The sequence below is a fragment of the Lytechinus pictus genome, chromosome 10 (genome assembly GCF_037042905.1).
Source record: "Lytechinus pictus isolate F3 Inbred chromosome 10, Lp3.0, whole genome shotgun sequence".
NCBI classification, from domain to species: Eukaryota; Metazoa; Echinodermata; class Echinoidea; order Temnopleuroida; family Toxopneustidae; genus Lytechinus; species Lytechinus pictus.
Window position 1 is genome coordinate 16,308,541 of NC_087254.1, and position 26,829 is coordinate 16,335,369.

At 36.7% G+C, this 26,829-nt stretch overlaps 5 protein-coding genes across 12 annotated transcripts in view; 2 read left to right on the forward strand and 3 right to left on the reverse strand.

The window, feature by feature from the left end:
• Positions 1 to 4,987, forward strand: part of LOC129269165 (regulatory-associated protein of mTOR-like) — a 55,293-nt gene extending 50,306 nt beyond the window's left edge. For 7 of the 8 annotated variants that reach the window (XM_054906629.2, XM_054906628.2, XM_054906622.2 and 4 more), the window contains one exon: positions 19 to 4,987. In XM_054906629.2, coding sequence (XP_054762604.1) covers positions 19 to 84 — 66 coding nt within the window. In that variant the 3' untranslated portion in view covers positions 85 to 4,987. The remainder of the gene's footprint in view (positions 1 to 18) is intronic. The other variant, XR_010294824.1, reaches the window with a different exon arrangement.
• LOC129269166 (rRNA methyltransferase 2, mitochondrial-like) lies at positions 1,791 to 10,576 on the reverse strand. The gene is made up of 3 exons (XM_054906630.2): positions 9,656 to 10,576; positions 7,486 to 7,639; positions 1,791 to 6,215 (listed from the first exon to the last, which is right to left on the reverse strand). Exons 1-3 carry the CDS (start codon positions 9,860 to 9,862, stop codon positions 5,773 to 5,775), a joined length of 804 nt encoding a protein of 267 aa, XP_054762605.2. The 5' UTR covers positions 9,863 to 10,576; the 3' UTR covers positions 1,791 to 5,772.
• A 1,225-nt stretch (positions 10,577 to 11,801) lies between these two features.
• LOC129269896 (late histone H2B.L3) lies at positions 11,802 to 15,385 on the reverse strand. Its single transcript, XM_054907351.2, has 2 exons — positions 14,974 to 15,385; positions 11,802 to 12,020 (listed from the first exon to the last, which is right to left on the reverse strand). The coding sequence occupies exons 1-2, from the start codon at positions 15,339 to 15,341 to the stop codon at positions 11,873 to 11,875; spliced, it is 516 nt and encodes a 171-aa protein (XP_054763326.2). The 5' UTR covers positions 15,342 to 15,385; the 3' UTR covers positions 11,802 to 11,872.
• A 2,851-nt stretch (positions 15,386 to 18,236) lies between these two features.
• Positions 18,237 to 19,312, reverse strand: LOC129269897 (histone H4). The gene has a single exon (XM_054907353.2). The coding sequence runs from the start codon at positions 19,283 to 19,285 to the stop codon at positions 18,974 to 18,976; it is 312 nt and encodes a 103-aa protein (XP_054763328.1). The 5' UTR covers positions 19,286 to 19,312; the 3' UTR covers positions 18,237 to 18,973.
• Positions 19,313 to 20,326: 1,014 nt separating this feature from the next.
• Positions 20,327 to 20,913, forward strand: LOC129269167 (histone H3, embryonic). Its single transcript, XM_054906631.2, has one exon. It carries the CDS (start codon positions 20,339 to 20,341, stop codon positions 20,747 to 20,749), a length of 411 nt encoding a protein of 136 aa, XP_054762606.1. The 5' UTR covers positions 20,327 to 20,338; the 3' UTR covers positions 20,750 to 20,913.
• The last annotated feature ends 5,916 nt before the right edge of the window (positions 20,914 to 26,829 follow it).

Consider the following 26,829-nt stretch of genomic DNA (forward strand, 5'->3'; position numbering starts at 1 on the left):
CTAACTTTGTCTTTTCAGCTTCATCTAGCAGCTGGTTGCCGCGATTCCTTCCTCTCGATCTACTCCACTGACAAGAAGAGATAACCCAAACATCCATCGTTCACAGCCAGCCACATTTCATGTTGGAATCATGTCTCTGAGAACTAGCATTGTCTGTCTTGTATTGATGTCCAGATTTTTCATGCCCAAATAATAATGTTACCCAGGAAAAGTGCACAAAACTGATTGTTTCCTCTAACTCTTTTTGTGTTTGTTCTTGTATCCTGTTTCAAAATATCCAAGCAGTAATTTTGGACCACTACATGTACGTGTAATTTCAAAGTCATTTTGTTCATACCTAATGTGACATTTGGAAATAGCTTTTTTGACTTGATGGTATCAACTATAACATGTCAAATGGACTCATTGCACAGAGAAAAAAAACTAAATACAGTTCATCTAAAGAAAAAGATAAATATTTAGAAGATTTTTTTTTTTGATTTGCCGTTATATCACTTATAAGAATGATAAGTTTCTGCTTCTATATAGCATTTAAAACATCTAAATGAAGTTTCTAAGTGCTTTCTGGTTTCTGGCAAGCTAATACAATGTATGCACCTTTTCCACTCCCTGAGTAGTATTTCAGCACGACAGCCCAGACTCCATTGCTTTACATACTCCATTGGCATTTGCATCCTACAGGATGGCCATTTTAAACACCTGGGTGGAGAGTGGCAAATTGTGGATCGATGCGTAGTAGGAGGATGCTAGGCCGAGGTGGAAATTAAACATGTGACCCTCTTATCACTAATTTCTTATTAATTATTATAGGTAGGAATGGATATTACACAAGTAAGACTACCATTCAATGGGATGAGAGATTGAGATACAGTCGATTATACCTTGGTGTATCACAATATGCACGACGTATACAAAACTTAGACAGGAGAGTTTTGTGATAGTGTTCAAGGATGACCGTGGATTGGCTGTCCACAGAGTTTGTTGGTGTAAATGAAGGGTAGACTGACTGTATTTTAGCTGTCGTATCCCGGGAAGGGTTTAGGTTGATTAATAGATCAGTATTCATACTAATGAATAAAGAAAAAATTTTCTGAAGAGTGAACAATAGTAGTTCATAGTTGGAAGTCAAGTCTCTACAACACAGTTCATCACTTTCGAAGTATGAGAAAAAGATTACTGTAATGTCAATACAAATAAACAGTGTGAACAGACCCTTTGACTTTTTAGTTTGCTGTGTCGGTACAAGAACGCCCTTAACACCAAACATTCATGCATCGCATGCGCGCAAAAACGCCCTGAGCAGCGTGCATAAGTGCACTGCGTAAGGGCGTACGAAAATGTTTTGCTAAGGGCATTCTAGCACCGACACAACGAGTTTCCAACAGTTTTATCAGAATCGAACCAAGATATTAGTCTGATCAGAGTTTGAGGCCATAATGGGTTTCTAATATACACTGTATGAGATATAGACACAATATATTTTCTGCACTGGAGGTATCATGCTACAGTGGTTATGACCAAGGTCTCTTATTTAGAGGGTCATGGGTTTGAATCCTACCCCAGGCGTTGATTTCCTTTAGAAACAAAAACAGGAATCATATTGTGCTACACTTGGTCAACCAAGATGAGAAATGGTTGCCTGGCAGAATTTATTCCATGAAAAGGAGACGTGTGTAATACATGTAGCTGCGATCTGCTGAAGCCATGTTAATTTTGCTGAATGATGGTCGGGCGCTTAGAAGCTTCAGATAAAGCAAGTGTTCAGCACTATAAACATAACTTTGTCTAAGTAGAATTTGTATAACACATGACTTACCTAATCAAACCTTGTACCTTTTAGTGGTTTACCCCAAAGTCATGCATCAGGAAGTATTACTCTGGTCTAAAAAAAATTGTTTCGACCTAGGAGAATATAAAACTTGATACAGAAGGTTGACTTATTACTCTCATTCAAAACAGGAGAAAACCTCATTAGTCACAGTCTATTTGTTTACCTGTTAAAGAATTTCCTTATGTCTGTGTCCATGTGAAATCGGCATCTCCCACATGACCCCTGAACCCTCTTCTGATTGGTCAATAACCAGTTAACCATGCATGTTCGTTTAGATCGGATGCTATTAAAAGCATGGTGCTATATTTTTAAATTGTAAATTGATATCTGTAATTTATTAATCATCTTACCTCGTTTTAATTTATTATTGTTATTTAGTCAAGCTGATAAGATATAGTTTTTCTTGTACCAATTATACAAGTGCACACAATATTTTTCATGGAAAAGATCAGAAATTGAGAAAAACGGTTGTCATTTATAATGAATGCATACACGTATTAACCATGAATCAGTTCCATAACATTATCAACTTCTTTGTACATCTGACTCCATTTTTTCGTTAATCTTGTCTTATTTTATGATCTGCTTAAGCCAAGAGCATTACAATTTTAGAAAAATCGTGACAAATCAATTCAGAAAGGTCTCACACATGGTGGCTCAGTGGAAGAGCACTTGTCTCATGAACAGGAGGTCATGGGCTCAATCCCTGGTTGAGCCATACCAATGACTTATAAAAATGGGACCTTCTGCCTTGCTCAGCATTGAGATTGGATATTGATATAAAGGGTAATAATCATTATATTATGCAGGGCCAGCTGGTAGAGCAGTTTCCCAACTGAAGTGGCTACCCTGGGTAAAAAAAAACATTACCAGTATTATTTGGGTGTCAGCTGTACACATTTCATGAGATTGCCCAATGTGATGACAGTAATACCTTGGTCACATTTGCTCTACGGCGGCTGTACGGCGAGTCGAAAACAGCCATTTTATTTTTTTTGTACCAGCTACATATAGGTGGTTTTGAATAAAAGTGCATAAAACAGCTGTTTTTGACTCGCCGTATGGCTGCCATAGAGCAAATGTGACTGAGGTATAAGACACCGTCACTTTCATGCTCAAGGCAAGTATGCACATGTATACAATGATACGCCCATAAAAGCGTTCATGTATGAAGTACGATCAAATTCAAGATATTTGTGACCACAATTCTTATATTTATTTGTTATCCTACTAGTTCATCTTGTGTTACTGTCAAGCCCTGACGTATGTAATCTGAAGTCTGTTTTAAGAAAAGTTAAAAATTGAAAATTGGGTATTTGCGTGGTTTATCACACCTGCAAGACAGCCCAGGATGTATTATTCTTCAGTATAAAACCAAATTAATCTGATCATTTTTTTTTATGTTGCCCGTGAAATTTCGCTATTTTTCTGTGGAAAGGAATGGCATAGCTTCTTTTTTTTAGGAGCTATAATAATAAGAGCTACTGTAAATTGAAGGGAAAATCGGATTTTGAAGAGACTATGTGCTCATCTCCTTAGTGAATTGGGCCTTTCTTGTTTTCAAAATGTCTTGGATTTTTGTTTTGTTTTGGGTTTTGTTTGTGGGGGGGGGGGAATCAGAAAAAAAATTTAATTACCAATATGATTTCAGAATTATTCAGAAGTTGGCTGGTCATTGTGACACCGTGATACACTAAATGGCCAAATAACTAATACCTATCCTTTGATTTGTTCTTCAAGTATTACCTATTAAAACAATAGTTCTTGAAAAGGAAATAATGGTCAGATTTTATTTCCAAATATCACTGTTCTCTTTCCACCGAAAGTATTGGAATATATACATCAGCATGAAATGCAATAATATAATAAAATATTTAGTACATTTAATTTCATTGAGCTCATCAGTCACTAAGTGTAGTTCATAATAACTAATAATTCATTTATTACCATTAATATTCAACTTGAGTGATGAAAGCACAGATAACCAGATGGACAAGAGCTATGCAGTGTTTTGTAATGATTCTTGATTCTTTCTTCAAATTGTATAACAGTCATCTATTGATGAAAGATTCAATCAGGACAAGTTTCCACCAGAATAATGCCTTTTCAGCCCTCAGAATATTGTAAAGCCTGTACTAGGTTAGCATCCAGTAATACACCTATCTTTGCCCATTGGGTGATTTCAATTTTGGTGTTGGTGCTGGTGTTGGAAGCACAATTCAGATTGCCTTCCCTAGCACCAGAACCTAATGTGTCCAGTGTGGGTGTTGGAAGCAGAACTTAGATTGCCTTAGCACCAGCACCTAATATGTTCAGCATTGGTGTTGGAAGCACAAATTAGATTGCCTTCCCTAGCACCAACACCTAATATGTTCAGCATTGATGTTGGTATTGGAAGCACAAATTACCTAGCCTTAGCACCAGTACCTGACCTGTTCAGTGTTGGTATTAGTATTGGAAGAATAATTCAGATTGCCTTCCTGAGTACTAACACCTATATCGAGTTCACAATCATGGCCCAAATTATATTATTGATAGCTCAAATCCTATTGAGATTCATTTGAGGACCAGCTTTATTTTAAGGTGCTGTGCTGATTTTCATCCTAAGGCACATACCATCACCAAAAAAGGTCAACACCAAATTTGAAATCACCCATTGTCTTAAATATGGGTTTCCAGATGAATTTAAATGTAGTTGTCAAACCTATGCTACAGACAAGAGTCACAAGAATAATTGAAATGAGATGGAACATTATAAGTATCTTTGTAACAGCTTTTATCTTCATCCTATTCCACACTGACATATATGTATTGCCCTGAAGTCTCAAACCCTGTTCTTTTAATTAAAAAAAATTTATATATTTTGATGTTTTCTCTGACAGAAATCATAAGTGTGAATTGAAGGACAGATATAAAAAAGGCAATATTACTGTCTGATTTGAAAAAGCATACCTCTTGATGTTCAAGGGGGAAAAGTTATAAAGATTATATTTCCTTTGTCTGAATGTGTATTGTGCAAATCCTAATTTCTTTTGTAAAATTGTATATAAGATAAACTATGATGGCATGTTATAAACTGTATTTGTATAAAGAAGCATGACTCTTCAATATGGTCTTTGTTCAAAATAAAGATTCATGTCTGACGTAACATAAAAACCTTGGATTTGTTGCATTTATTGAGGGAGGTGTTTGCAAACTGATTTGATCACCAAAATACAGGTACCTGTAAATTAACAAGAACTTGTTCAGGTCTCAAAATATCAGAAAATTATTTTTCTGCACTCATTACAACCTGAACGGGGTAAAGTTCTTGGAGTTGTGAGCATACATGTATGAGTAAGGTCTCGATAGCTGATGAGGTGCAGAAGTCAAAATTATTACCCAAGCAAGCAACCAAATCCCTTATGGCGTCTGCGCTGCCAGCGTACTCTCTGGCCTGGGAAATTATTTAGCAATAAATTTCAGGCATAGTAACAAGTAATTTGATTTTCCACTGGCAAAAATACCTGGAATCTCATGATTGGGATAAATTTTCCGACCACAGAATACCTAGTATACTCGGTTTCCAAGTCAGTTTGGAGGAACCTTTTCGGAACTCGACCAATTTTATTGTAATATCAAATTTAATCTTATCATTCACCTGCTTGACTTTAGGCTGAAAGAGAGACGATGACTTAAAGATGCGGGAAGAAGAATGCACAAATAACATGAAATCCCAGATCATCAAATTATTTCAACTCAAATTCATAGAGAACACAATGGGTAGACACCAAATAGGTGTCAAGTCGACACTATATCTTCTTAACAGTCGATCAAGAAAAAACAAATTCTGGACAGGCTGTATGTTTTTGGAGATTTCTTCTGGGTTTCCCCTCCAGATACTGGTAGATACAATCAGGGGGGTTTTTTTGGGGGGAGGGGTGCTTTACATACAATGTACATCAGCTTTTCGGATGAACCAGATATCTCTTAAAACCTCGCGCTAAGAGGTAGATTTCGGAAGATTCCTTCCGACTCGCCTCGGGCCTCAATACCTTCACTGAACGGAAAGAGTCTGCAAGGTCCTTTTTCAAGAGCCCCGTTTCATGTCCGTCCCACAACTTTGTCAGGAAGTGACCATTCTCACACAAAACCTTTGTCGCGAAGCCCATCGCTGTCCGTGCGAGGGCGACGATTTGCTCGTGGTCCATGGCGTGGATTCCTGTAGCGTTTGGAGCCATGTCACTCAAGACAGCATCAGGAAGTCTGTTGTCTAAATGACCCAGTATCTCCTCCTGGATGAAAGGGTCGGTAAAGTCACTCTGATCCAGGATGATAGCGCCCTCTACAGGTTGCATGTGAAGTAGATCCACAGCTATGACGGTTCCCCTAGGTTTGGCATTGTCTGTGTTGTGCCATGAAAAAAAAAGGATGAGAGATTGTATGAAATTATTATACTGGTAGATTCTGACTTTCATATTAAGCCAGAATCACCCAAAGTATTTATAAGAAATGAAATATTAATAAATATGGCTGCAAGATATTGCATTGGGTATTAATCATATCTAGTAAAAAAAACCACTATGGCAAATAATGTATCATGAATAACTGTCAAATATCAAGGAGTGCTCAATTCAAAAGAAAGATCAAAGCAACAGCAATCATGCAAGACTCCCATAAGAATCTTTCCATCACTAATATTCACGTTTGTCATTAACAAAACAATGGGGAACGCAGAAAAGCAAAAAAAACGCTGTGGCCTTTACAGCGGGATTCTTGCTTGAAAAAAGACGCTGCACAGACTTGGTAAAGTATTGATTAGTGTTTCATTTCATGTAGTTTAATTTCAATTTTTTACCCATCGTGTTTGTTTTTGCCATTTTGTATAGCACTTTGAAACTTAAAAAAAGTGCTTTATTATAAGGACTTTTATCTGAATGAAAGGTGTAGGCCTACCAACACTTAGAACTCTTGTTTATACTCATATTAGGAAAATGCAAAATATCTCAAATATGCTTTTCACACTGCATTTCCTTACCCCATACTATCCTTAACCCTGGACTATCCTTAACCCCATACTATCTTTTTTTTTTATTCACACTGTCTTTCTTAACCCCGTACTGTTTGCTTAGCCGGGGTTAACGCCTTAACCCCGGGCAATCACACAGCTCATAAATATTGATGATTTCACCATACAGAACGCGATTAACGTGCAATTTCGACTTCTGTGATTGGCTAATGCTTAGCCCCACTTTTCCTTAGCCCTGTTTCGTTTCACACTGCATCTCTTAGCACCGCAATTGTGGTGCTAGCACCACAATAAGCCGGCTAACCCTGCTTTTTTGCAGGGCCAGATAGTACCGTACTATTTACCGTGCTAGCCCACTTTGCTAAAACGTAGTGTGAAAACGAAGTGGGCTAAGCTTAACCCCAGGAAATTGGTGGGGCTAAGACCCCCCCTTAGCCCCACCAATTTCCTGGGGTTAAGGGAAAAAAGTGCAGTGTGAAAAGCATATGAGATTAGGAGGACGTCAAAAAGATATCTTTCATTAAAATGATGTACAAGGAAAATTATCATCTTTGTGATAAACATATTCACTGAACTCAGAATAGTCAATATTCTCAAATGAAAATTTCAAAAACAAATGTCCCTGTTCTATTTAAATACAACTTACTCTGCATAGCAGAATTGGTCTTTTCAACAGTCACTTGTGTCCATGAGCCGGGTGCTGCTCCACATTCAATAATAGTCTGACCATACTTCATAAGTCTGTACCGGGAGTCTATCTCCAAAAGCTTGTATGCACTCCTAGCCCTGTAGTTGTCAGCCTGTCAACAACAACAAAAAACACCCCAAAATCACACTATTTATTCATATTTATGTAATTTTCTGAAAAAAATTTACAAAAACTTTCCAAATATCTTTTTTTTATTCAATTAATGCTCATGCCCAGATTTATAACTGATTGGGTACACCACAGGGTTTTGGTGGTTTTCCTAAATTATATAGTACAAAGAATAAGACTATGCACATCACTGCAACCAGACACATACAGAAGAAACTTATAATACAAGATGTTTAAATTAATCAAATGCAAAGAACATAATTTATTCATGAAGATATAATGAATTTAGGGATTTATATTGTGGCAGTACAAGAAACCCTTGTATCACCCTTGTATTATCCCAGACCAAAGCTTCAGTCTCTGTTTCGTTGGTTGTTCCGTGGGAATAAGTCTTGCTTCACTACACCACCTCCATAAACTGAAGCCATTCTTACACTGTTCAGGGAACCTGTCCACAAAATTCATTCTTGATTTTATACCAATTTAGTACATTTTCATTAAAACATAAGTCTATAAATGATTCAAGTTATGAAAATAATCAGAATCTAGTCATAAACACCAATTTGGTGCAATTTATACAAGAATCATTACACATCAAAACCCCCATTTCAATGGAGGAAGAATAAATTGAGCTTTTGGGGGCATAGGTCCCTCACACTGTGCAATGACTTGCCCTCTATGTTGGAGGCACTACTACTACCTATGCTATGAGGTCAAAACATATTGACCTTATCGGCGATAGCACATATACGGGGTGTAGAAAATTGGCACCAGCGGTCACACAAATGCACACAATGATGGCGACAAGGCTTGTCGACAGGGTGAATTGTCTAGTTTTTTTTTCTCCCTCGTTTTTAGTCATGAACTTTTTTGAGTGAGATTAGTAACTGTTTATTGCAGTTTAGATACTGATCAAAGGCAAAAATTTTGATCAAATAGCTGTGGATTTTTAACAATGGTGCTTGGCAGTCTGACTACTCTGGCAGCTTTCAACCTTGTTGAGGTCCCGGTGAGGTCCCAATACCTCCTAGAGTGGTTGGAGGAGAAAACAAAAAGGTAAAAAAAAACTCCTCCAGACAGATTTAAGCTTTCTAATATGCCCCTTGGTTTGTAATCGAGGATGGGAAGTACGAAGACATGCTGCTCCGTTTTAACATGTGTACTGCCCACCGTCATTGTTTGATAGCTCCAAAATAGGCTTACCTTTAGAGTACAACACAACTATAAGAGGGTGTTGCAATGCCTTTAAACACAAAATAAACTACAAATAAATTATTACAAAATTTAATAATTTCGATTATAATTTGTTACAATTACACTGTGAATCAGGATTATTTTAGAGTCTATTATCATTATCATCTAGCAGATCTGTGTCACGTTTTAACAGTGGACAATCAATGTGCATTGTATTCTAAAAGTAAAAAAAAAATTATGTGTAAAATAAAAAACATCGTCTCCTCCGACCTCACCTCCCAACTTCATTACATAATATCTGATCATTCATGCAAATTACACTCATCACAATCAGTATATAGGGTCTATTTAGAAAAGACTTCCTTATCTTATGTCCCCTCCAGCTCCACTAATTTTAAAAATACCTCCCCAAACCCCCTAGCTTCTTTCGTTCTCTTTTTTTTCTTCATAATTCCGGTTGGAATTTGGATTCGAACCTCTCGCTGCAGAACGAGGCATCTCCAGTTTGTTGCCTTACTCACTGAGCTAGCAGGAATTGTTGAAAGCCATGGGTTTCATAACGGTTATCAACCAATATTCAACCGATTTTCTAACTACCGGTACATAAACCGAGGCCATTGGGAATTACACACACTCAAAATTTTGATGGAATAAAGCCATATTTTGGTATGTATCCAACTTTTCCTTCCTAAATCTCTTAGATATATGTTAGATAATTCTTTAATAAACCTCCATATTTTTTTAAATTCAGTTAGTGAAGGGGACATGGAAGTCTTTGCCTCTATGGATTAGGCCTACATCATACCCTTGCTTGCTTGACAAATGGATCAGTAAGGTGCCTGTTGATCCACTGCTGAGAGCTGTGTGATTTATTTTTCAGACCAGGTTTCTTCTTTCTCAGGACACTGCTCGCATGAATGCATCTTGCATCGGCATCTTTCGATCTCATTCTCATCAGCAGCTGTGACAACGACCGTGCATGGGAACACATGATATTCTTTATCTGTTGCATGATCAAGGCAAAGATTACTGGTAAAACCTTGTTAGCAAAAAAATCATGATATAAACAATAATTTGGTAATTACAGACATCTAATTTAGTCCACCTCGACCTCTGACTTGAAGTGAATGAATACTATTCCAAATTCAATTGTCATGTCGTCTAGCTGTGACACGAATTCCAACGTCTGGGACAATGGCAATTGGCATGCTTTCAAATTCAATCCAGGCAGTAAGTAGTAAGACTTAGTCATCATGATAGTAGATTCTAGTCTAGTGCATCACTTCTAAGAGATCAGTAGATATATTTGAGCTTTCCTGGTTCCTCGTGAATGTGATCCTTTGTTTTATCGAGCTACCTTAAACGAACAACTTGGGCTTGGCCTGCGACGCGTCGCTCCGGATTGTAGCGAATCCCGAACATGCATCCAACGCGTACCGACTCGCCGAACAACGGCAGCAAGTACCTGGCGGTATGAACGCCCTTGCGGCAATCTTGTATCTAATGCATTTGTAAGGGCCATGTGTGAGAAGTGGGCGTGGTGTGGGCGTGTCCACAATGATGACAATGATGAAGATGGCAGTGATTTTGATGGCGGTGGTACGTGGTCAGTATGGTGGTGGTGCCCGGTGGTGATGATGACGATGACTGATGTAATATGATGAGGAGGAGGAAGGAGAGGGTACGTAATAATGATGAATATGATTTGACTAACGAAGGTGATGATGATGGTGATCGAGGTGAAAGACGGAGGGTTGGATATAGTGATGTGATGATGGTCATGATGACGATCGATGATGATGATGATGAAGATGGTCATGACGACGACGATGAATATGATGATGAAGAAGATGATGATGGTGGTGGTGGTGGTGATGATGGTGATGATGATGATGATGATGGTGCATGATGATGACGACACGACGATGATGATGCTGACGATGATTATAATGACCTCCACTATCACCATCGTCATCGCCAACGCACCGCCACTACCATTATCACCACCAAACCACTACCATCATCATCGGTCATCATCAGCTTCATTCAGTGTCATTATCATCATCTATCCACTCAGTCGGACTGGTTGCGTGCTAACTTAGCCTCCACCGGCCCAACCGGTCTAGTAAAAACTTGACAATTAGAAGCATTCGAATTATATGGCTTTTAAAGGGGGAGTGAACCAATACTGTGTTATTAATGACCAGTCTTAATGTACCTTATTTGCGATAACCGTAATACAGAGAATACCGGGAGAGAATAAAATAAGCTTATGATTCCATTGAGGGGAAAAGTACTTTGTTTGCTACTTGGTAAAATTATTGGGGCATGAATGTAGTGAAATATAGTGTGTTATAATTTAATCAGGCGCATATATTTCAAGAATACATCGGCTCAAAATGTACAAGTGGACTTGAGCTGATGCTCTAATTAAGCTGTTGGTTCGTTCATAATAAAGGGGAAATTCACCCTGACGCAAAAGTTTGTTCTAAAAATAGCAGGAAAAATAATAAAAAATATTAATTAAGGTTAATTGCGGAAAATACATTAAACATTAAGAAAATTATTAAAATTTAAAGTTATGGATTTGTGACGTCAGAAACGAGCAGCTATACCCCATGTGTTCGTATGCAATATGAAATGCATAAATTTCAATTTTCTAATGGTTCGTTATGACTTATTTTTGTTTTCTTTTTACATGTTTTAGAAACGGGTGTGAAATGATTCTCTATTGATATACTGAAGGTGCAGTGAAAACCATTTTCTAAGAAAAGGACATTTCATTTATTGTTACCATGCGATATGCAATAAAGCTGCTCGCATATGACGTTACAAACCAAATAATTAAAATTCTTAAGGACTTTTTAATTCTTTGTTGGAATTTTCTCAAACTTGTTCGGCAATATTTTTTATTATTTTTTTATGTTAGTTTTACAATAAACTTTTTGTCAAGGTGAACTTCGACTTTAAGGCCATATATTCAAGGGATTTCAAAGAGAGTGATAAAAGTTATTTAAATAGATTAGAGAAAACATATAAGAAACGGATCAAAACTGAGATCCACACTTTTTGTGTTGTGAACAAAATACCTTATAATCTGTAAGAGGTTAATCATCGGATCAATATTAGTGCAAGTGCGGTCCCAGAGATGGAGACTCGATTGGGGCCACCTGGCGTAAAGGGGGAGAGCAAAAAAAAAAGAATATGCCAAGTCCTATAACTTAAATAAATAATATAATAAGCTCACCCCTCGCTTTAGGCGATTATATATCAATGATTAAGCGCTGACTCTACGAGGGTAAACTCGAGCCATGTGCCCCCGGCCTTGGAGAAAAAGTTCAGTATACCCCTCCCCCATTAGTTAGTACTGCCCCTTTTAAAATTTGACATTGTTTAATTTATCATTGTCATTCTTACAGGTAATATTTTTTTATCATAATATTTTTGTTGTTGTTCGGGAGTGCATCTGTTTGCTCGCCTGTAAATAAGAAACACATCGGTCTAATCTTCACGGACCCTCATTTAGTATTGGGGAAGGTTTGATGAAAATCCACCAAAGTATAAAGTTATGAATTATTGAAGTTTCTATTTTATGATAAGAGACAAGCATGCAAATCCTCCGTATATTGTGTATATAAATACAAAACAAGTTTCTATCTTTAAAAATGAAAGTGTTTTTTATTTGTGTGGTAGATAATAAACAGTTGTGATCAAACATTTGTGAACCCCGCAACAAAATAAATGCACTCCTGTGTTGAATGTAGACAACAACACCACAATGTCTGGCGAGCGCCCCCCCCCCCCAAAAAAAAGAAGCTTTATTGAATGTAATATTTTATCACCTGACTTCACAATTAACTATCGAAAACGTGGAAGAACTTGAACTCTTTTTAATTATTCCAAAACTACTCAACGACAAATATAATTTCTCATCTTCTAAATATCAGAAAATGATTGAGAATACAATACACTGTATACATTTCAAGGATTAAAATTAATTCATATCGGCTGTAAATAGTGACCAAACGAATTAACTTTTAAATCTCAAAACTATCTATTAAAAGTGATCAGGATTAACTCTTAAATCTAAAAACTGTTCAAATATTTTAGCTTTATTCAATCCGGACGGTTGAATACGAAAAACTAATATTCGGTTGGATCTATTTTTTATTTTATTTAGAGTATACAGGCCATACAAAATCATACATAGTAATAGTATTTCTTTTCAATGAATCAGTAACTAATCTATTTTTATTTAATATAAGTATATACAGGAGCGGCGCCGTCTTTTGATACTGGGGCTAAGATGACATACAGTATGTTGGGGTTGTTGGTGTTCTTTTTTTTCCTTCTTCTTCTCATCCTCGATCCTCCTCCCCCTCCTTCCAACCATCCGTCTTCTTCTCCTCTTCCTACTCCTCCTTCTCCCTCTCCCTTCCTTTCTTCCTCCTTCCTTCCTTCCTAAAATCCTTCCTCCTCCATCACTCCTCCCCGAGCTAGCTCCTCCTCGTTGTTCTTCTTCTCCCCCCCCCCCTGCATGCTCCTCTTCTTCTTCTCTTTCTTCTATTTCTTCCGTTTTCATTGTTTTTTATATATTCTTTTTCTCATCTGTTTTTTTTTTCTTCACTATTAATTTTTGCACTATTTGCCCCTGAAAATGTATGGTAAATGCCTTGTTCAATTTCAAATCTGGATACAGATCAATGTGTTGATGAGATGCTTTTGTCTGGAACCCGGTCTGGAAACTACAATATCCCCCTCTTACGTTAGTTTTTTTTGCAAAATACGAAACTTTCTTTTATTTCCAAGAGTACCACGTGCACGGAATTAAATTATTTCCATAGATGCCCCATAGAATTAAAGATTGTGAATTGTGCGTGATATTTCACTTTATTACAGGGAACGTAAAATTAAGCATGACTGCCTAATTATTGCCATGCATTATGTTTACATTGCATTTTCATCCTTGAACAGCCGGCCCCGATCGTCGTAACATATCATTTGGGTACCGCGGGGGCCCCGGGTACATGCACCCTTTTAATTGATAGTTTGGTACATTAATTATTGTGCTTGTTAATATTCACATTTTAACAGTTCATGCCCGGTCTTTCTATGGAGAAATCTTCAATGTCCTCACTATGATCAGATCCGCACGCCCTTTTCAATCTGTGACGATCACGAGTCTATATGCGCGTGCGGCGAACACAGTAATTTTCCCGTTGTTCGCAGAACGCCCCTTATACCCACCCATATATTATGTGTTATCAATCCCCACACAAAATTATTATATTAAACGCAATGAAGGAGTATCTCTGAAATAGCTCAGACTTGTTTTATTTAATCAATTTGGTAATATTATATCGGTTCAGAAAATAAACTACATTAGACTTCATTCCAATTAACGTTCCCACGATACTTAGTTTAATTAGATTCGAAATTTGAAATACACAATTTTTGTTACTTTTTCCCATTATCTTGTCGGTCACCGATTCCGAAATGTTCCGATTTTTACTGAGTGACAAAATACGGAACTGAGCCAAAAAAGACTGCAGCAAATGAAAAAAGTTCTACGGGTCTCGCTTTGTCATGACTTTAATTAATAATTAATTTAAACTGTTTCAAAGTTTCTGTAAACAAGATTTAATAAAAAGTTAGGTGAGAGCTTTAAATCAAAATAATTCTTTTTTGGAGGTATGGTTTCTTCCCTATAAGGCTATATTATATCGATTCAGAAAATAAACTACATACATTAAGACTTCATTTTAATTAATAACGTTCCCATTTTTTATACTTAGTTTAATTAGGTTCGAAATTTGAAATACACAATTATATTGTTACCTTTTCCCAGACTTCTCGGTCACCGAAGTGTTCCGAATTTTAATGAGTGACAAAATACGAAACCGAGTAAAAAAAATGCAGCAAATGAACATGATTAAGCTTTAGCAAATAATTCAATTGCAAATAAAGTTAATCTAAGGATCTTGCTTTGTCATGACTTATTTCAAAGTTTCTGTAAGCGAGATAAAAAAAGTTATGCGAGAGATTAATCAAAATGATTCTTTCTTGGAGATTTGGTGGCTCTGATAAGAGCCGTTTGGTAAATAAGGCGCAAACCAAATTTACTTGGATGTGGTGTACTTGGTGACGGCCTTGGTGCCCTCAGAGACGGCGTGTTTGGCCAATTCACCGGGGAGGAGGAGACGGACAGCGGTCTGAACCTCACGGCTGCTGATGGTGGACTTCTTGTTGTAGTGGGCAAGACGGGATGCCTCACCGGCGATGCGCTCGAAGACATCGTTGACGAAGCTGTTCATGATGGACATGGCACGGCTTGAGATACCAGTGTCGGGGTGAACCTGCTTCAGAACTTTGTAGATGTAGATTCCGTAGCTTTCCTTTCGCTTCCTCCTCCTCTTCTTGTCTCCGCTAGGCCTGGGGGCCTTAGCCTTCTTCGATCCCTTCTTTCCAGCGGTCTGAGCTTTGGCAGGCATGACGATTAAGATTCTTACGAATACTGACAATCAACTGAATGCGACGAGTATTTATATCAAACGCTGGGTCCGAAAGCACCGGGTGCGTATGTAAATTAGGACCGTGTGCGCTCTAGCGTTCGCCAATCAAGACCAGCGAGTGACCCAGAGCTGTGTAGTGCGCAAGCGCTGTTCAATTACGTATGCAAATAGAGGTGGCGGGGATACCCAACGGTTTTACCCTTTGTTCGGTTGTTGAGTGGTGTATAAAAAACATATAGCTCCATGATAAAAAAAGGTAGAGTGGTATATAATGTGTGAAATATTAAACGCTATGCATATTCTTTTTAAATGCATTGAAGTTATTTCATTTATGAAATGTCAAACGAAATGATTTTATCAAGTCATATATCAAATTTATCGAAGCACACATGCAGGGTTCTGCAGTTATTGTGTATTTGTGATATCTTCTATTTCTTAAAACTTTTGTCGACATGACTGTTTTTTAAAACTTCATTTTTTATTTATGTATGGGCTTATGTTTTAAATTTAAGTATCACAACACAAGTTTCATGTTGTTTTTGTCTTTTTTACTTCTCGACGGTCTTGTCCACAATCATGTATCGGAAGGGCTACTATTACCAATACTATAGGCCTATAATACATGTTCACTTTGAATAAATGTTTAATTGACTGAAGTCATATTGGAAAGATCGAGCTATATATTTTGAGAAATTTCATTTTCAATCATGTGATCAGATAAGAACATTTTAAATTCGTCTAGGTTTTGGAAGATTTCGTCAACTGGATTTGGAGGTACACCAAAGAAGACACTACTTGAAACCCTGGGATTCTTGAAACCAAAATTCTTAATTAGATTCATAATGTTGTATGCTATAATGGCCTTATTACATTGGTCGATCAGCTAGATTTACCAACAATTTTTGGCAGGACCAAAGAAACTAGAATTCATATATTTTGGCCAATAATTAAGTCTATAAACCTTGATCAAAACTAAAAAACAGTATCTTAATTGTATCAAGGTCATGAAATCGTCACTAATTTCATCATTATCAATATTTTTGGTAGTGATAAAAACTGGGTTGTATGTCAGACAAAAGTCCCGATCGAGAGATGGGTCACATACTGCATGGCAAATTTCAGATTTTATACACGTAACATGCTCACTCGGGAGATTTTTTTTTATATAGCCCAAACATGTCAAAAATTAATGATTGATATTTGGAGTCAAAATGGGCTATGCATATAGTTTACGTATAAGATTCATGGCCGCGTGCGTACAAAACATCGCCGAATCTATGAAGTAGGAGAATTTTGCACTCCTGTAGCGTTAAAATGGCGCCGAAGTGAAAATTTAGCTTTGAACAAAATTATCATGCTGTTTTTCGATTTTATTAAAAGGCAAATTTGCAGTTAATGGCAAAGGAATAAACTGGCCTTTATACATGTTATATGTTTTCACCAACCCCAGTTAGTATATTTGGCCCGATATTTGGTCGCATTTCATAAGTTGGGTATGCAAAAAGCCAAGTGTGGCGGATGAACAATTTTCCCCACGTTGCCTTGGATAAATTGTTACTACATCAGATCTTGACCAAATTTATTGAGTATAAGATCTTATTTTGAAGCTAGAACTATAGGCTAAACATATTACTATTAATTAGATCAGTACAATATCAGAAACAAAAACTATATAGCACGTAAAGTTTGAAGTAACAGGGGTGGCGGAGCCGGTGGATGCGGTGAATGATGGAATGTTAATTAAATAACAACTTGATATAATAATTATGTAATATGTTTCTAGGCATTTTAAAATCAGGGAACAACTAAATGTTATATAAAATTGACAATTTTGAAAATATGAAGGAATGAAATACATGTGTATGTCAGCTCTGATCTGCAACCTAATCATTAGTAAACTGGAGATATTTGGTTGATTATCTAATTTGTAAACTTAATTTTTAGTACAAACGTTGTGTAATATCATTGCAACAAACATTTATACCAATGATGTAGTCATTTTTCCAAGCATATACATTGGGGCAAAAATGTTAAATTAAATATTGTTAATTAATTAGTGTACTTAATATGCATATAATAACAGATAATTATTTGATTTTTTTTGTTACAGATTTAATTATTAATGTTTCAAGATTAAAAGTGCAAAATATTATAGGGTGATCCAATGTTGCAGTAACTTTTGACACCATTTTATGTGCAGCAGGTCCAATTTGAGAAAAATCCATTTCAAAATTCATATTTACATCGACTTCTATGTAGTAATTAGCTGATTAGTCATTTTAAGGAAAAAATAAGGTATTTGAGACTTAAAGGACAAGTCCACCCCAACAAAAAGTTGATTTGAATAAAAAGAGAAAAATCCAACAAGCATAACACTGAAAATTTCATCAAAATCGGATGTAAAATAAGAAAGTTATGACATTTTAAAGTTTCGCTTAATTTCACAAAACAGTTATATGCACATCCTGGCTGGTATGCAAATGAGGAGACTATGACGTCATCCACTCACTATTTCTTTTGTATTTTATTACACGAAATATGAAATATTCTAATTTTCTCCTCATTGTCAAGTGATACAACGATTAATTCCTCCCTGAACAGGTGAAATTAGCATTGTTTAATACTATATGGTTCAGTCAAGTTGGTCCTTATTGTCAAATCTATAACAAATTAAATATTGTATAATTCAAACAATAAAAAACAAAAGAAAAAGTGAGTGATGGACATCATCGACTGACTCACCTATTTGTGCATATCACTGTTTTGTGAAAAATAAGTGAAACTTTAAAATGTCATAACTTTCTAATTTTACATCCGATTTTGATGAAATTTTCAGCACTATGCTAGTTTGATTTTTCTCTTTTTATTCAAGTCAGCATTTTCCTGGGGTGGACTTGACCTTTAAAACTTTGTCATTATTTACAGAATGGTAATACCTATAACATATCATTTTTTTGGACCAATTTTACCGTTCGCGAAATTGGACCACCTTATGACATGCGACCATTTGCATGAGAAGTGTAGGTTTTTGCATGGACCTATTGCGTAATAGGTCCATGGTTTTTGTAATAGGTTTATCACCGTTTTTCTTCTTTCTCTCTGAAATTCAACTGGGAATCGTCGCGTGTGCCTGTAATCCAAGTCACGTCTGCGTCTTTCGGGCGTCAAGATTACAGGTCTGACAATGGACCTATGTATATTGGCCGTGTGGGTCTATAACTATTGTTTTATTGCGCTTCACTGCTAAAATATTGGAACGGTAACCGTTTTTGTTCTTGGGAATTAAGAATTTTTTTTAAACATCCAATCTCATTGGAATTCTAGTGAGCGACTACAGGGAAGTTTACTTTAGGATTAAAAAAAAATACCCTACGGATATGATCTAAACTATAGACTATAGTAAAGTCTGATTAAAGACAATATTGCCTTATTGGAACCAAATGGAAGCCTTAGCTGTGGTGTGTTCATTAATTTAATTTCTTCCCAACCCTCTCACTAGGGCCCGTACATAATTATAACACATAAAGAGACATTCAAATTGTTTCTTTCTTGAATATTTGGTGGCTCTGAAAAGAGCCGGTTTTGTTGATGGGTTTGAAGAGATGAACTTCTTAACCTCCGAATCCGTAGAGGGTACGTCCCTGCCTCTTCAGGGCGTAGACGACGTCCATGGCGGTGACGGTCTTCCTCTTAGCGTGCTCGCAGTAGGTGACGGCATCACGGATAACATTCTCAAGGAAGACCTTGAGGACACCACGGGTCTCTTCGTAGATGAGACCACTGATACGCTTGACACCACCACGGCGGGCAAGACGACGGATGGCTGGCTTGGTGATTCCTTGGATGTTATCACGCAAGACCTTGCGATGACGCTTGGCGCCTCCCTTTCCGAGTCCTTTACCTCCTTTACCACGTCCAGACATGATTAGATTTCTTTAGTATCGACGAGTCGAATTGACGTGGTAGGATTTCGACCAGTATATATACCCCTATTCCGGACGTCGAAGGAATAGTAATGCTCTCTGGATCAATGAGCTCTCTCTGTTCATCAAACGTAGAGGGCGATATTTTAAAACATGTTATTTGCATCCGTGTATCAACGGTATCTTGAAGTAGCAATGTAGTACTAAAATACATGAGTTATAATGCTCGAAATGTTAGAATTAGCAAAAATGTTGTAAACGCACAGTACAAATGACAGTTTCGCATTGTTTTATACCAACATTCTTATCATTTGAATTCTGAATTTTAAATATTTAGTAAAATATGTATGTGTATCACTCAAAAAGAAGACCGGGATATCCTCACGAGCAACTGGGATATTTGCATAAATTTTCGTAATACATATTCTATTCTTAGTTTTCGCATTTTTTTCTTTTTTTTTTTAATTCAACTTCGATTCGCTTAAATCACGTGTCAATATACACATTCTCTATCGTTTAAAATATCAAAATATGAAACCAGGCAAAAATTATAGCAATATTATTATTTATATGTACCGAAACATGTTTCGAACCTTTCGAACGCCATATTCATGTCCCGGCTTTACATTGGTTGACATACATTTCAGAGGCGGGGCTTAAAAACATTTGCATACGTAATCGGTTCTAGCGGCAGGTGTATAGCGTTGAAGACTCTGGTTAACTTACATTTACAAATAAAATCCTCAACAAAAACGTTAGTATTAGACATCATAGCCTACTTAATATAATTTTACATCGTATTAAGTTAATTTCATAGTAAATTAGTGAGAAATGACTCTGAAAATGGTAAATTAATTCCTAGATTCGTGTCAGACGACACGCAGACGATGGTTGCCACGATCGTGAGTGGAACATCATGATTGGTCAACTCTAGTGAACCAATGGGACTGGACAGTTTCACTATCCAATCAACGCGCACGATACCATAGCTATAAAGATCAGCCGGGAATTTTGAAACGTCAGTTTTCGTCTCATCAACGATCAATCAACAAAATGGCCCGTACCAAGCAGACCGCACGTAAATCTACTGGAGGAAAGGCTCCACGCAAGCAGCTCGCCACCAAGGCTGCCCGCAAATCCGCCCCAGCCACCGGCGGAGTCAAGAAGCCCCATCGTTACAGGCCCGGAACCGTCGCTCTCCGTGAGATCCGTCGCTACCAGAAGAGCACCGAGCTTCTCATCCGCAAGCTCCCCTTCCAGCGTCTGGTCCGTGAAATCGCTCAGGACTTCAAGACCGAGCTCCGCTTCCAGAGCTCCGCTGTCATGGCTCTCCAGGAGGCCAGCGAAGCTTACTTGGTCGGTCTTTTCGAGGACACCAACCTGTGTGCCATCCACGCTAAGCGTGTCACCATCATGCCAAAGGACATCCAGCTTGCCCGCCGTATCCGTGGCGAGCGTGCCTAAGTCGTTTAACCTTGTTTGAACGCAAAACCGGCTCTTTTCAGAGCCACTAATTTTACAAGAAAGACACAATCTGATTTTTATTAAGACTAGTGTTCATGAATAACTTTTTAATAAAAATTAATTCTTGAAATGATGGGCATCATAATAAATGTCAATCAGTGAGTAAGAAAGGGGTGAAATTTATTTTTTTAAATATCAGTAGGTCCCTATCACATTTCGTGATTTTGACAAATGGAATTTTGTAATAAAATTATAAAAAGTTTGATTTTGCTTTCTCACACGAAGTAAATTTCACGCGATACGCAATATATCAGTCTAGGCTATAGCCCCCTCAGAGTCAAAATCAATAATTTTGGCTCATCGCCAATTAGGCAATGGCACGGTGAGTGATCATGATATCCCGGGCTGATATCTAGGTTGGTTAAAAAAAGAGGCAGAGAAAGGGTAAGAGAAATTTGCATACTTTTCTCATCGCTCGCATTTTTTTGACGTCACGCGAAAGTTTCAATTTTCTACAACGTCCAGTCCAAATCTGTATAAAAAGAAGGGGACGGTAGCAGGTTGTATACCATTCCCCCATGTTTTAATAACAGAACGCATTCATGAAACCATTAGGTGACAGTCCGTGATGAAACTATAGCATGTGGGATCAGAGGCTGCGGGGGGGAGCGTGATACATCGAGAAGAGAAAAAATTGTTTTAAAAAATATTTTAATTTCTTCTCTTTCAAATCAATAAGTTTACAAACACAATTCATAAATATATCAAGATTTTGTACATGCATACGACATAAAGAAATATATCAATGAGATTACAAATTTTCAGAATATTACACATGAAATTAACTGCCCAATTTCTCTTCCATAATTATATGAAAACAACTATTTTCAAGTGCGCCCCCTTGTTCTGCTGCCTATGCACAAATGAAACGGCGCTATATTCCCTGATCTGAATACTCAGTGGCTATAAAAATAGCATACTCGGGGCCGGGGTGAAACGATATTTTTTTTTTTTTTTTTTTTATTTATTGAATATTTTTATTCTTCCAGCGACATCAACATTCGCAAAAAACAAATAAACAGTGAAATGAACATGAAATTAAAAAATGACCACTTCATTTACATGCATATCACACAGAACAAAGAATTGATAAATGTCCATATATACAGCCATATAGACCCCCGAGATAAGATTTATAAACCACTTCAATGAATATAACTTCTCTGGCACATTCCTACTTCTCTTTAAATGAAAGAATGATTAAGAAAATAAATGTGAAAAAGGGGGAAAGACAGCCATAGGCGGCGGAAATTTTAGGTGGGGGACGGTCCCCCCTAAATGTTTTGTTGATAACCTTTTTTTTTTTTTTTTTTTTTTTTTGCTTGCGTCCCCCCTAAAATTGTTGGTTGATAACCTTTTTTTTTTTTTGCTCGTCAAATTTTATTGTGGTCCCCCCTAAAATTTTTGGCTTCTGCCGCCAATGCAACATCCCAACACAAAACGAAAATTAATTCAAATCCTTCTCCTTCGATCAGCCCCTCCCACACATATTTTAGCCGCCTCCTCTCACTAAAATACCTACCAGCTCATTCCCCCATTCCCATAGAACGGGTCCTTCTCAGGTATGAAAGAGGCACAGAACACGTTCTTGAGGGACACTTTTGGGGGGTAAAAAAGGTACTGATTCGAGAAAAGGGCACCTACAAGAAGGCAAGGGGACACTTGCTCACATATAACATGGGTCCTACTCAGGTGAAAGGGGCACAGAACACGTTCGAGATGGGGCATTTTTTGTAAAAACTGGCACTTATATAATTATGGTCAGTGGCGTATCTAGGACAAACAGCGCCCGGGACAAGTAGCTAATATCGCGCCCTTTTCAAAGTATATAATATATAAACACACGACCAGACAAAATAAAACATATAATACCAATGAGAGTGCAAATATGTTTTCAATATCAAGACGTTAAGACAGAATGTTCTATTTTTTGTCATCATAAAGTTCGTATCTGACTTAACAATGAATGCGAGCTCGAAGCGCGAGCTGAAAATTATTGATATCATACAAGAAAAAGGAACATATAAAAAGTCCCTTTTTAGAAATTCTCATTAAATAAATTCACATAATACGAGGGCGAAGCGCGGGCCTCTTTTTTCAGTATTAGGATCTAAAGACTGAATATTCCAAGCACCTTTTGCAATCGTTAAAAATGATGCATATCTAAACAATTAATGCGAGCGCAAAGCGTGAGCAGAAAATTATTTATATTTAGACCTGAAATCGGGAATTCAAGGGAGAAGTAATCCCACGATGCGTATATAAGGGGTGAGCTGAAATTTTTGATGTACTAACATGAAACGGGAAAATTTTAAGGACTATTTGTATGAATTCATGAAAAGTAAACGTATCTCATCGGCGTAATGCGAGCGCGAAGCTATTATATATATATATATATATATATATATATATATACATTATGTGTGAAGTTATACATGTACTACAGCTTTGGCAACTCTTTTATATTTAAATATTGTGTGAAAGAAATGGATATATACATATATATATAATTATATACACACGATGAAATAACGAAGTATGTCCCCCGTCACGGAAAGAAAATAATAATCAAACTAAATGAAGAATAGTATAAAAGAATGCTCAAATAATCAACTTTAACTAGTTTCGTCTTTTTGAAGAATTAAAAACGAAACTAGTTATAGTGGAATATTTGAGCATTCTTTGACTATTCTTCATTTAGTTTGATTATTATATATATATTATATATATATATATATATATATATATATATATATATATATATATATATATATATATATATATATATATATATATATATATATATATATATATCTTCACCTAAAAAGGGTAATTTTAATGATTTTGTAAATATTAATGAAGAGGGTTTGTATCTCCCTTATCAAATCAGCGCTTGATGAAAGACTTTAACAATTAAACCAGAAAATTTTCAGAACTGTTTTTAAAAATTGATGAAGAGCATGCAAACCCGCAGCAAGAGATGAAAAGTTATGATATTTGCGTTTGAAAAAGAAATAGGTAAGGACTGTTTGGCTGGAATTCTTGAAGAGTATAAGTTTATCACTTAAAAGTTGGCACGAATATATCCCTGGGTAAAGACATGCAAGATTAATTTTCAAATTGAGTTGGAAACTGCATTACCGTGGAAATAGAACAGGACATATGGTTATCCTTCAATGATCATTCCTTTGCAGTTTTTTCTTCATTCCCCTTTCTTTATTTGCACCCCCTGAAATTGGCGCCCGGCCGGGGTACGTGACCCCCCTGCCCCTCCCTAGATACACCACTGCTTATGGTGAAAAGGGTACTTATAACAGGTACGCGTGAGGGGCACTTTTCTTGGGTAAAAATGGGTACTGATTCGAAAAAGGGCACTTACAAGAATTAAGGCAAGGGGGCGCATATTATGCTCACAAATAAAACGGGTCCTTCTCAGGTAGGACACAGGACATATTTGAAATTAAGGGGTCATTTTTGGGGTAAAAATTGGAAATGCACTTAACGGGTTCTACTCAGGTGAAAGGGGCACGTACAGTATACACTATCATGAGGGGGCATTTTTTCTTATGTAAAAAGGGCAACTTTTCAGTACTTCATAAAGTGGGGGCACTGTACCCCCCCCCCGATCGCCGCCCCTGATTTGGCTCATTCTACCTTTATTTCCCGCTTTTGTTTGCCATTTCGTCATCTTCATTTTTTCCCCTTCATTATCATGCTAATGTACTATTTCGGAATTAATTTGTTCTTTTTTTTCACATATGCTCTTCTTTCGTTCCTTTTCCCGCTTATTCCTTCCGTTTTCCATTTTTTACGTTTTTTCTTAACTTTTAATTCCCTATAGCTTTCCCTTTTCCTCACCTTACCCCTTCCTTGGACTTCCTTCCCCTTTTCCTTTCTTTCTCCTTCCCTTTTCTCCTTTTCCCGTTTTTTCTTCTCGGTGAAATTTAGTATCCGCCAGGGGGGGGGGGCATGCTGCATTTGCCCCCCCCCCCCCGTATATAGGCCTACGCCACTGCTGATGGATTTATAAGTACATGTATAGGCCATATGTTGAGAATTAATTTATTGATTGAAAAATTTGTTTGAAGTGTTCAAATTTGTTTCTTATTAATGAAAATGACAAATGTTTAACATTTTAATATTAAAATGTCTTTAAAGTATACATCCAAAGAATCAAAAGTATTTTATAATGACTTTATGTGGTCATCATTGTAAAGGGGAAGTATTACTAATCAGATATATAACTTCACTTTTCAAAATAGTGATCAGAGATTGCAGAAATCAGCTCTCAAAAATGATTTATTTTCATGCCATATTTCTGCCTTCCACCGGTCCTCTTGCGAGCTCCAGCTGAGTGACGTCACACAATGAGCAGTGAGCAGCTGAGCTGACAGCAGCCCATTGGAGACGATCTTTCCAATCAGCGTTTTTTGCTCTTAGAATTGTTTATTCCTCTTAAGATTGGTCTTGTTATATAGATAAAAGTTTGAATTTACTGAACAGTGAAAAAAAGTGCACATTTAACGTATTTTGGTGACCGATATTTAGCTTAGAATTTTTTTTTTTCCAAGAAATATAGGTGAATAAACAAAGCATATTTTCACGTAGAAATCACACTTGCGTCACATTGATGTTATAGTCAATATAAAGCATAGACATTCTTCTTTATGACTGAACAAAAATTATGAAATTTCATTAAGTAGCAAAGTCAGGAATCACAAAAAAAACACGGCAATATCCATCGCGAAATGACTGAAATTGCAGTTGAATTGCCGAAGCATTATTAGGAAACGGCGGCGAGCGGACTTTCTTTCATATATCTTAAAAATGCCTTCCTGTTAGGGCGATGGTCTGTGGCCAAATGCGTTGGCCATTGTTTTGTCATGTGCGAGGACCCTGGTTCGAAACTCGGATTTTTTTTTCTGGGTATTTTTTTTTTATTCCTTCCCCGTCCCTACCCATCTTTTTTTTCTCTTTTTATTTTCTTGTGAAATTCTATTCAGACCTGTATTTATCAAATCTTGCTTCTTAATTGCTGCTTTTGATTTTCAAGTTCTTGATTAGATTATTTCTACTCTTATTTGGGATGGGAGGGGTAGAGTTAAAAGTCAAGTCCACATCAACTAAAAATTATTTGAATAGAGTGATTTCCCTTGTTGTTTTTACTCAAAACAGTCATATACACAAAACAATGATATGCAAATTAGAGTTGTCACTCACATCACATTCGTTTCTATATTTTTTGTGGCATTTTGTTTTTTATTCTTTGCAGATTTGACGATAGGAAACTCTTCATCTGATCACAATAGGTTATATTTACGGAACTGTTAAAATAGTAATTATATAAATTTGAATCAAAGTTTTTATGAAATTTCCTGCAATATCTTGTTATTTTTCTTTAAATTCAAATGAATTTTTGATTGCGTGGACTTCTCCTTTACTCTTAATGTAGGGAATGCATAGCAAAATTTATCCAGAAACAAAATTGTCTTAGAATATGCAAATCAGTAATTGGACACATGTTCACTTTTCTTTCATCCAGGCCACTTCCTCACATCCACCAGGCTTTCAGTCTGATGATGAACCATCACACAACATTCACAGTGCTTCACAATAAATATTTCACTTCTGTTCATACATGCAATAAATATTGTGGAAAACAAATAAAAGGCGTACCCATATTCAAATACCGTTTAAAAGGACAAATATATTATACCTTTCGAGAAAAATCAGCACGTTAAATATCTGATAACAAAACATAATTATGGGGCACTGCAAGAAACTTATGTTCAATTGCAAATCAAGCGTAAGTCTTAAATTCAAATTTAAGCGTAATAAGGTCGAGTTGCAATCGCAATTCAACTACATGTTTAATCAAAGGACTTTCCCTTGATTTGGGACGTGTGATTGAGTATAACATTTCTCGCAAAATGCCCTAGTAACATTAAAATTGTTCTTTCGTTTTAAATTGTGTGTTATTATTTTTGACAAGCTGTATTCCTGTCCGAGTAAAATTTCTT

Bases quoted from the DNA above. Each gene is read 5' to 3' on its own strand.
- LOC129269167 (XM_054906631.2), top strand. From the start codon at position 20,339: ATGGCCCGTACCAAGCAGACCGCACGTAAATCTACTGGAGGAAAGGCT.
- LOC129269897 (XM_054907353.2), bottom strand. From the start codon at position 19,285: ATGTCTGGACGTGGTAAAGGAGGTAAAGGACTCGGAAAGGGAGGCGCC.
- LOC129269166 (XM_054906630.2), bottom strand. From the start codon at position 9,862: ATGCAACAGATAAAGAATATCATGTGTTCCCATGCACGGTCGTTGTCA. The intron at 7,640-9,655 runs GTATGATGTAGG...TGTTGTTGACAG, and splicing joins CATTTGTCAAGCAAGCAAGG to GCTGACAACTACAGGGCTAG. The intron at 6,216-7,485 runs GTAAGTTGTATT...GGCACAACACAG, and splicing joins GACCAATTCTGCTATGCAGA to ACAATGCCAAACCTAGGGGA.
- LOC129269896 (XM_054907351.2), bottom strand. From the start codon at position 15,341: ATGCCTGCCAAAGCTCAGACCGCTGGAAAGAAGGGATCGAAGAAGGCT. The intron at 12,021-14,973 runs GTAAATTTGGTT...CCTTTACGCCAG, and splicing joins ACCAAGTACACCACATCCAA to GTGGCCCCAATCGAGTCTCC.